Here is an 11,017-nt window from a genome sequence, read left to right as displayed (position 1 = left end):
ACGGATGTCAACTGGTTAAGGTACTTGAACTAAACTCACATTATTAAGATATCACCACGAGGTAGAGTTTTCCGCAAAAGAGACATGCAAAGTTTTTTCCCCCCAAAAAAACTCCTCTCCGGTTACTATGCGAACTCCTGCATAGTAACCAAGCTAAGTGGTTACTATGGGCAACTGCTCCTGTTTTAATGAATTCCCCTCAATATGGTATAAGAAGTCCCACTTTCTCTTCTTAAAAGGTTGACAGATATGTTTTAAATTGCCTTCTCAAAAAAACACCCAATATGGACAATACACAAGTTCTCAGAAATCGGTATACCAAGCTAAATCCAGCAGCCAGCTGAGGAGATCGTCTGTCTGATGAATACATTTTCTGGTTTTCCGCCGGGCAGTTATTGTAGATACATGATCACTCAGCTAACGTTAATGGATTTCACTCAACGTCCCGTCACCACAGCAAAGACTACAACTCCCGGCATTCCATACGCTCCACAGCTGCCAACGTCACCTCTGACCTCACGAGAAAACGTCACCAGGGGTCGCCATGGTGACGGGATGACGTAGGAGCCTCTGACAGTGGTGTTCTGAACCGGCATCTCTCTTCGAGGTCAGACTCAGGAGTCCTCAGCGAGAGGCGGCCCCTCCCAGCTAACACTCCGCATCGAAACGGTGTCCAGCCGTCTGCCTCAGAGCCGGAATGGCCGCCAAATGCGCGGGACGCCTCAGTGGTGTGGGCGCGCGCTCCCTCAGCGACTTTGTCGGGCTCGCGACATTCCAGGGGTTCCGGGGCTGCCGGACGCGAGCGCAGCGTCACCCAATCAGGTGAGAGCAATTATGGGGGGGCGCGCGGCTACGAGGCGGGGCCTGGGGGGAAGTCACGTGAATTCTGTACAGTACTAGAAAAATGTAAGCAGAAGGTAGAGAAGGCGTCGGCGGGTTCGGTGTGAGGGGCCCAGTGAGCGCCCCGGAAGTAGGAAGTGTAAAGCATTGAGGGAAATGGTGGCTGCACACTGTTCTGCAGTTACAGTAAAATAGGAGTTTTAATAAAAACATGTATAGTAAGACAATAATCGTTACTATGCATGACCTAATAGTCCATTCACCCCTTTACTTCAGGCTATGTACACATAATGGTAAACATAAAACTTAATTTTCCTGACCAGAATTCTGTTGGAGCCTTCTTTGTCTTTGGCGCTCATGCACTGGTCCGCTAACATATAGATGAAGGCTTCATTAGCGTCAGCAGCAGTTATCTGCATTAATGTGAAATATAAAATAAAGTTCACTTGGCTGGAAGTTGTAAGACTGCGTGCAATGCATTTACCTGCTCTGTATACAGAGGCAAGTAGCCCCATTTTTGGTTTTATCTGTCGCTAATACTTGCAGAATGGGTTATATATAGGAGAAAAATTGTAGTATATGAGGTGCATGCACACAGAGTCATAGAATCTGAGGTGTAAAAACACTTTTTTGTTGTACCTTCAACATGCTTACTCGAATTTGAGTAAGGCCTAGGTGCCCATTGACTCTGTCCTGATGTATTAATTTTGAAGGGGCTGCCAATGCACCACAATGCATATTTTAATTGAGATGTAGGACTGTTTTTCTAATGCAGCACAGCACACTGATTGGTCACCTCTGTGCACTGTCTAGGTACATTGGTGAATAGTATTTCACTGGACTTTGCTTTGTGCATTACTGCCAAAGCTAAACGGCATGCATGGAGGAATCTCATCTGCCGATTTCTGGCTTCACTTTTTAAACAGTAACTACAGCTGATTGACTGACATCCACTTTCCACCCAGGCCGGCCATGGCTTGGATTTCAGCTGATTTACAGGAATTGGCTGAAATTCTAGTCCTGTAGACCAGCTAAAAGTGCAACTGTTCTATTAAACGTGTGCTGACAGTTTTTCTTTCTTTATGGCAGAAAAGACTTTGTAAGTCTCTTCTTCCAAAAAAAAAGCTTCTACCTGCCTGTCGGCAATTTGTTTTCCTGTGCACTGAGCCACGCATGCACAGATTGGTGCACTGGCTTGGCAAGGTCCTGTGCCGAAATGAAGTAACTCCGTTTGCATGCGTGGGAATTGCATCTGCCGGCTTGGCCAGTCAAGAGTCCAAGGATGCCGAACCTGGGTGAAGATGTAAGGGCAGGCAGCGCAGTACTAGAGGGGATCGCCTGCAAGGTAAGTGGGCCACGATGTGCTAATATTCTGTACATGCTAGCCCTTTATGGCAAACTCCTCCAGGGGGCTTCTTTTTTTCTCTCCCCACTTCCGCTTTAAGTGGTTTTAAGTCGGGTGTACACACACACATTTTCTTTGTTCAACTTGCTGGCTGAACAAAGAAAATATAACCTATTCCTCCAACGTTTACAGGTGTGGATGGAGGAATCCCCTGCTGCTTCTATCTAATTATGACAGCAACTGGCGGCCACTGTCAGAATACCTGAATGGAGCCTGCAGTTTATTGGGTGCAAGCACTTATGGCTAACAATTTTCCAACCCGCTCCTTTGATCTGCTGGTCAGAAGGGTTCCAACAGCGGCACCCACTGAATTTCGGCCAGTTCATCAGGAACCGGATGAAATCTGTCTTTAGATGTTCTCTGCAGGTAATCGGGTTGTGGATAAAGTGATCTTCGTGATCAATCCCCATTATTTGGAGACTGAATGAATGGACTGAATAGTGCCATTGTATGATAACTGCCTTTGTGGACTAGGCTGTTGTATCTCTGTTCCCGGTGGCATAACAATCACCATAGCGACACAGGTGGCCACTCTGGGGCACAGTGGGGCCCAGCCAGATGCCGTGCGGGCCACCTAGGCTGCTATGGCATCTTATGCTGGTGGCTTTCACTGGCGGCTCTGAAAAAGAATGCGCTGCTGTACAGATCACTGACAGTAATCTGTGCAGCAGCGCGTTCCTCCCCACAGAGTCACTGAGAGCCAGCGGCGGTAGAGGAGGAGGCGGGGCCCGTGGTCGGCAGCTGGGGAGGAGGTGGGGCCCGTGACGGAGAAGGAGGCGGGTGCAGAGGAGGCGGGCCCATCAGCGACGATGGAGGAAAAGGAGGCGGACAGGTAAGGAGTGCGACCAGCCCACCTGAGGGTGACCCTGCAGAGCCCACCATAGTCTATGTGTGGGATCTCAAGCAGAGGGGCAATGTGCCCCTCTACTGCCCGCTGCCCCTCTACTGGATGTGTGGGATCTCAAGTGGGCTCTGCAAGGGGTAAAACTAGAAATCATGGGGCCCTGTGATTTCTAGTTACGCCCCTGTCTGTTCCCATTGTTTTTAGCTGTGTTTGCTCAATTTCTTCATAGATAATGGGGTTAAATTGACAATCAATGTCGACTGTAGTGATGAAAAAATCGAAGGGACATTAAGGGCCTGTTCACATGAGTTTCAGGTCCGGATCTGCAGACGCGTTGCTACTGATGCAGTGCGTTTTGGCCGCGTTTTTGATGCGTTCCAGTAAATAAAAAAAAATATTTGTTTTTATTTTTTTGCAGGAGTGGGGATGTTAGTATGTTAGCTGCAGTGCGTTTTTGACGCGTTTGCGTTTCCTGACCGTACAAAATGTGACATGCAGTATTTTTCTGTCATAAACCTGAACGGACTGCGCACGTGAGAACTGTAGCCCATAAAACACATAGGGATGCATTTTTAGTGCGAACAGGAAATTTCTCATGAATAAAATTCTAACAGTGAATGTGGTTTTCATTCAAGAAACTCAATTTATTTCCAGAATAGGATGTGAAAACCAACGCAAATTTGGAATGACATTCATGATGGCATTTTCAAATGTTCTGATGAGAATTCTCATATGGAAATCTACCAGTGCCTGGCCAACTGTAGTCTGCAGGTAATCGGGGAGTGGAGAAAATAATGATCCTCATCACCAATCAGCATTTATTTGGGTACTGAATGAATGGAATAGGAAGTCCCATTGTATGATAACTACCTTTTGTGGACTAGGCTGTTCTATCTGTTTCCATTGTTTTGTTGTTTGTGTTTGGACACTGATATCTAACTCATTTAGTCATGTGTACGTCAAAGTCTTGGAAGATCAGACGGAATTATTTTTTGTATACATAGACATCAGGTCAAACGTTTATTAAGATCCTTTGTCTAAGTATATGATTACAGCCATATATTCGACTAATGGAAGGTGGGGGGGGGGGGGCACAGTATACTTTATATGGTGACCGAAGCGTGATCATCCACATATTCAGCATTCAATTATACACGTCACCGTGCTAATGAAATGTTCACAAACCCTAAAGCTGGCCATAGACATTGGAGAACAGTCAGCTGTGTAAGCACAATGTCATTTTCTCACAAATAGACTCTTTAGAATATTCAGGACTGGCTGAAGCTGCCCTACGATATGGAATGTTTTACTGAACGTGCGAGAACTCCAATATATCTGTGTATATTTTTTTTTATGATGCGCCTATATACGTTTTGTTTTTAATTATCTCTAAGTAAATACCTATATGAGGGAAAACAATCAGTTAACCCAGTACAGTTGAGTCATTTTAGGAAATGCAACTCATTTGATATCAGTTTTGTAAATTTTGTCATTAATTATACATGGTTTTCTCTCCTGTCAGCTGTGAATAGTTATCTGCAGAAAATGCATGGCATCCCCCCTCTGAAGCATGTTTCATTGTTCATGTCACCATCAGCTTGTAATCTGTGTTAGGCCCTGTTCCCACTGTGCAATGCATTTTTTGCCATCATTGCAACAGTTCAATCTTGGTTTTATCAGACCAGAGAATCTTGTTCCTCAGTCTGAGAGTCCTTCAGGTGCCTTTTTTTTTTTACAAACTCCAAGCGGGCTTTCATGTGTTTTGCACTGAGGAGATGCTTCCCTCTAGCCACTCTGACATAAAGACCAGATCGGTGGAGGGCTGCAGTGATGGTTGTCCTTCTGAAACTTTGTCCCATCTCCACACAGGATCTCTGGAGCTCAGTCAGAGTGACCATCGAGTTCTTGGTCATCCCACTTACTAAGGCCTTCTCCCCCGATTGCTCAGTTTGGCCGGACGACCAGTTCTTGGAAGAGTCCTAGATGTGCCAAACTTCCCCACATTTGAGAATTATGGAGGCCACTTTGATCTTGGGAACCTTCAGTGCAGCAGAAATTCTGGTGTGCCTTGCAATAATCCTGTCTCGGAGCTCTGCGGGCAGTTCCTTTGACCTCATGGCTTTTGCTCTGATACAGTATGCATTGTCGGCTGTGAGGCCTTCTATAGAGAGGTGTCTGCCTTACCAAATCATGTCCAATCAATTTAATTGACCACATGTGGATTCCAATCAAGGTGTAGAAACATCTCCGCAATGATCAAGAGCAATGGGAGGCACCTGAGCTAAATTTCAAGTGTTGTTGCAAAGGGTCTGTATACTTATGCCGATGTTATGTTTCAGTTTTTCCTTTTTCATACATTTGCAAAGATTTCTAAAATTCTGTTTTCACTTTGTCATTATGGGGTATTGAGTGTAGATTACTGAGGAAAAAAACTAATTACAACTGTAGTATCAGGCTGCAATATAACAAAAGTGAAGGGGGTCTGAATACTTTCTGAATGCACTGTAGTTGTAAAGAGATTGGCTTGATGTGAACATTCTTTCTAATCAAGATATTCCTTTTAAAAAAATGCTTTCTGTATATAGTCTGGAATTCTACATGTACATAGGGACAACCATATTTGCTCCTTACATTTGCAGCCTGTTCTTCCTGCTTTGCATGGCTTCATAGTGGTGTGCTATCTTATCTCAACAGCTGTTCAGAGGAGTCATTGTAGTAGCTAATTAACAAATCTATACATTCACTGCACAGAGCTGGATGGTAGCCCCTTCCCCCCCATTCCTCCTGAATTGCTAGTGCTAAAGGTGCCCATACACCAGTCGATTATCGTACGATAATCGGCAGGTGTACGGAAGGCGTGTGACCGTTTCTACTGTACGGTCGCATGTCTTTTGTCTCCCTAGCAGGCTTGAAAACCTGCCGAGAAGGGTACAATTGTCGGCGGGTTAGTGGCGTTCCCGGGAGACAAATGCCACACGGGCCAGTGTGCGCAATGCACACTGCCCATGCGGCATTGCAGTCATCGGAAGCCCGCGCCTGTCCAAGATGGGCAGATCGTACTTTTTTTTAAAAAATTACCTTACAACCATCGTACGATAATCGGCAGGTGTATGGCCACCTTTAAGAAGGCAAAAAAATACTTAAACTGGCCATGGTAGATTTTTCTACAAACGTTGATATGAGAACTTGTCGGAACATTCTATATTGCCATCAGGGAATTGATATTTACTTTTGAATGTTTTGTCTTTGGAATGACTGGAGTTTTTCAGAACCAAAACCACCTTCATTGTTAAAATTTCGCTCATTCAAGAAAATTTTTCCATCTTGCTCCTTTTTTGATTTTTGTTGTTGTTGTTGTCATTGTGGTTGAAAATGTTCGTCGATTTTGATCCTGCTAACTAGTGCAAAATTGAATGAACGATATGAAAACAGTTTTTAACAAAACTCTATTGATGTATGGTCAGCTTACCTTGATCCCCGGCCTTGTTTAGGTTCTTGGGACATCACTTTGCCTTTATTTGTGTGACTCAAGACCCTCTGCTTTGTGTGATCTTGACAAAGCAGAGGGTTTCGAGTCTCGCAGGAATGTGCCATATTTGGGGTTATTCGCGCTCCCAAATGGGGGTGGGGGGTACTTTTTATATAGTTCTTAGTTCCTTTGGACTGCCGGGTCCACTTAATTTTAATAGCATTACAAAAAACAGTCGCATAAGAAGTCTCATAAAAAGGACACTTTTAGGGTCCGTTCACACCAGTTGCAGTGCGTTCTGTCCCGATTCTGGCCAGAACGCACTGCCTCGCATTGCAGCCGGCTCACTTTTTAGTGGGGCAGGAGGGGGCGTGGTGGGCCATTGAAGTGAATGGCACCGTAGCCACGCCCTCCAGCCGCACGGGATCATTAGACACATTATGCCTGCGGTCCGGTGCGATCAAAATGCTGCAAGCTCTATTTTGATCACACCGGACCGCAGGCATTGCTGGGTTTTGTAGTCCTCTATAGCTAGTGGTATTCGGCATTGCACCACTGTATAATGTACTATTGCTGGGATTTTTGTACTCTATAGCTGGTGGTATTGCGCTGTATAATGTATTATTCCTTGATTTGTAGTCCTCTATACAGCGCAATGCAGCATACCACCAGCTATATAGGAGTACAACAAATCCCAGCAATACATTATACATACAGTGTACAATGTATTGCTGGGATTTGTAGTCCTCTACAGCTGATGGTACATTGTACTGTATATTATACCATCAGCTGTAGAGGAATACAAATCCCAGCAATACATTATAGAGCACCATGTGGGAGTGCAGGCTTACCTGAGCAGTCTTCCAGCAACTTGTTTCTGAGATCAGGCCTGTCTATCGGCGGCTGTCATCCGCCCACAACTGCTCCTCCTTACTTCTTCTCACCGCGTCCCTGTGCCAATCGTGGATTTGGGCGGGCGGTGACCGTGAGGCGGAGAGGAGGTGCGGAGCGTGGATGCGGGCGGGTCTGGCAGCGGCGAGCGTGAGGTGGGGAGGAGGTGAGGCGCGCAGCGTGTGTGGAGCCGTAAACAGGGCCAACCAATCGGAAGCCGATTAATCGATGATTGGAAAAGTTGACAACTTTTTCAATCGATTATGTCGATTTAGTTGTTGCAGCCCTAGTGCCAAGTGTAAAGTTTAGTGGAGGGGGATTATGGGGTAGGGTTGTTTATCAGGGGTTGGGCTTGGCCCCTTAGTTCCAGTGAAGGGCATGCATAAGCATACCAAGACATTTTGGACAATTTCATGCTCTCAACTTTGTGGGAACAGTTTGTGGATGGCCCCTTCCTGTTCCAACATGACTGTGCACCAGTGCACAAAACAAGGTCCATAAAGACATGGATGAGCGAGTTTGGGGTGGAGGAACTTGACTGGCCTGCACAGAGTCCTGACTTCAACCAGATAGAATACCTTTGGGATGAATTAGAGCGGAGACTGCGAGCCAGGCCTTCAGCACCTGACCTCACAAATGCGCTTCTGGAAGAATGGTCAAACATTCCCATAGACACACTCCTAAACCTTGTGGACGCCTTCCCGGAAGAGTTGAAGCTATTATAGCTGCAAAGGGTGGGCCAACTCAATATTGAACCCTATGGACTAAAACTGGGATGCCATTAAGGTTCATGTGTGTGTAAATGCAGGCGTCCCAATACTTGCCAGGGTACCCTGGTTTAGAAATGTGGCAATTCTTCCTCTTTCTGCCAACCATTGACCATTCTTTGTGAGTTGGAGAGGATGTGTCATTATAGAGATGTCCCCTCTTCACCATCTGGTCTCTGCTGGCTCCTCTTTCCTGTGCCTACCAAAGTCTCCCTGAATACCCACCGCATTCTGCTCCCTCCACATTCATTCATACTTCACCCTTATCTTTTAAAATGACAACAAAGACACCATTAGAAATCTTTAGTAATGGCAATCTACAAACACATACTGCTAGATAATTAAAGGCAGTTCCTTGCATGCCCTAATTTTCTTTTCCTCCCCATTCTTCTTACAGTGGCCATTTTAAAGAAGGGCAGATTAGTCCACCTTCCTTTATCTCCTGGAACTCTGGGTCTGCTTCCTGGAACATGAGAACACACATCATGCCAGGGAGAAAAAAAATGTTTTTTTCTTGAGATTTTGCAGTTCACTGATGAGATTTCCCAGGAAGGCACTGCTGATATAGCCTACCCAGGATGCATCTGTGAGGCCAGAGCTACATCACCACCACTTCTTAAAGTGATACTACATTCAGGAGTTAAATCTTAAAAATGCATTTAAGTTCCTTTTTAACTATTAACAAAAATGTATCTTATCAAATCATCTCTGAATTGGTGCTGACACTGTCCGTCCTTCTGGAGGGTGGCTTCTTTTGTTCCCCATGTCCAAGCTCACTCCCATGATGGACTGTAATCTCAAAACAAATTGGTAAACTAAAGGTGAGTTTGTAGTCCTTCATGGTAGTGAGTGTGAAGTGGTGACTACTTTACAACACACACTTGGGGGAACAAAAGCAGCTGATTTTTTTTTTTTAACTGTGTATAGCCAGCATTAAAAAAAAAAAAAAAAAATTAGTTTTGCCTTTTTAGTTATACTTTTATATAAATTATCTAATCTATAAAAAAAATAATAATTATATTGAGTCTAACCACTAGCTGTCCGCCCGTTTGTGAATAAATGAACGGATGGCGACGGTGACATTCACTTCAATGGCCCGCAACGCCCCCTCCTGCCCCACTAAAAAGTGAGCCGGCCGCAATGCGAGGCAGTGCATTCTGGCCAGAATCAGGCCGGAACGCACTGCAACTGGTGTGAACAGGCCCTTACACATACAAGTCCGATCAATTTGTATGTGCTGCCCTGCAGTGTGCGCCCTCCCTCCAGCGCCGTTACCTTTTATCCAGGGCTCCGCTGTCCCTTCTGCGGGCCTGGGACCGGCTCGGCGGCTGTCAGCAGGAAGGAGGGAGATCAACAATGTCCTCCTTGCTGATTTCCTCTCCGATGTCTGAATGCGGCAGTGATGTGTATTAGATAACTTCCACATTCAGCTGTCATTTCTCTGGCTGCTATAGCCAGAGAAGAAGCTGGTAAAGCAGATCTTTGCTTTTATCAGCTTCTTTGGGGGTTCCCAGGTGACATTAGGGGTCTTAGAGACTCCTAAAGTCTCCATCAAGAGGACCTGTCAGTGTGCCTGTGCTATCGCATAGGGGGATTGTGAGCCCCCTATGTGATAGTGATAACATTAAGGGTAAAAAAAAATGTAAACAATAAAACCCCAAACTTAAGCCCCCCACGTATACACACTTATATACGCGTTGGGTGCGCCAACGAGCGAAAACGACAATATGCACATGTTGCATATCACCGAGAACGTCTTGAGTGCGAGCAATAATTTTACGGCCGTTAATTATTGATAACACTAAACTGATGAGCAATAAAAGCTTTTAAAGCGTCGCCTATGGTAAATTTTGGGTATTGTATTTTTGAAGCTTGACATGTTTGGTGTCATAAATGTTTCATAATTTAGTATACGGGAAAGCATTTTTTTTCCCCAAAAAATTTTCAGTACTTTCTCGTTTAAGTAAAAAATAAAAACCCCAGTGGTAATTTAAATACCACAAAAAGAAAGTGCTAGCTAGCTGATTTAACACCGCGGTGTTAAGTGGTTAATACGTACATGGGGGCAGCCATATTTGCTCATTCCACGCAAACAATGATTTTCTCATAATGCTAGTTGTCTGTGGACTCCTTGAAAACACCCTCTGTCTGGTATCTGAGCGCTCCCTCTCGGCTATTGTGCAAATCTCCATTTGATTGGATAAAAAAGTATGGGAGAACATACTTCTAAAAATGTGAAAGTCGTAGAAGAATTTACTTCAGTTAAACACTGTAATAAAAACTCAAAATATTTGCTGACTGAAAGTACACTCTACTTTTCTTTTGACGTTGGAGCCAGGCCATTGCATAAACATGCCTATTGAATAGACATGTTTATTATTTCTTCAGAGCAATCATGTGATACTCAGATCATCTGACCATCATCACATATCCATATGCAACTTTAGGCACATTCGCCAAGTAACAAGTTCACATTTTATTTTATTCAGCATTTGGAATGCTTACGTGGAACTGATTAACCAGTGAAGGAAATAGCCAACATATGTTTATAGCCAAGGTCACACCTATGCCTTTTTAACCCCTTGTTGACACTGGTTCAGATATTTTTTTTTCATTCCTGGGGATCGGAGCAATTTTGACATTTTTGCTATGTGATTGTTTAACCATCATTTCCATCTTCCTCATTCATTACCTGCACACAGGGCTGGATTTACTCCCCCTGCCGCCCCAAGGCCAGGTTCCACAATACGCCCCCGCGCCGCCAACCCCCCCTCCCTATCAATTGAGAATGGCAACCAGAT

General features: G+C 44.8%; 1 protein-coding gene across 1 annotated transcript in view; it reads left to right on the top strand.

Moving 5' to 3' along the window:
- Window positions 1-437: 437 nt before the first annotated feature.
- The window catches only part of LOC108801957 (coenzyme Q-binding protein COQ10 homolog A, mitochondrial), a 42,629-nt gene continuing 32,049 nt past the window's right edge, over window positions 438-11,017 (top strand). Inside the window, exon 1 of the mRNA XM_018573861.1 lies at window positions 438-822. Coding sequence (XP_018429363.1) covers window positions 698-822 — 125 coding nt within the window. The 5' untranslated portion in view covers window positions 438-697. The remainder of the gene's footprint in view (window positions 823-11,017) is intronic.

This window comes from Nanorana parkeri, unplaced genomic scaffold (genome assembly GCF_000935625.1).
Source record: "Nanorana parkeri isolate BGI_ZX_2015 unplaced genomic scaffold, ASM93562v1 scaffold2582, whole genome shotgun sequence".
Taxonomy (NCBI): Eukaryota; Metazoa; Chordata; class Amphibia; order Anura; family Dicroglossidae; genus Nanorana; species Nanorana parkeri.
The sequence above is the reverse complement of the archived record's forward strand: the minus strand, read 5'-3'. Positions and strand labels throughout refer to the sequence as shown.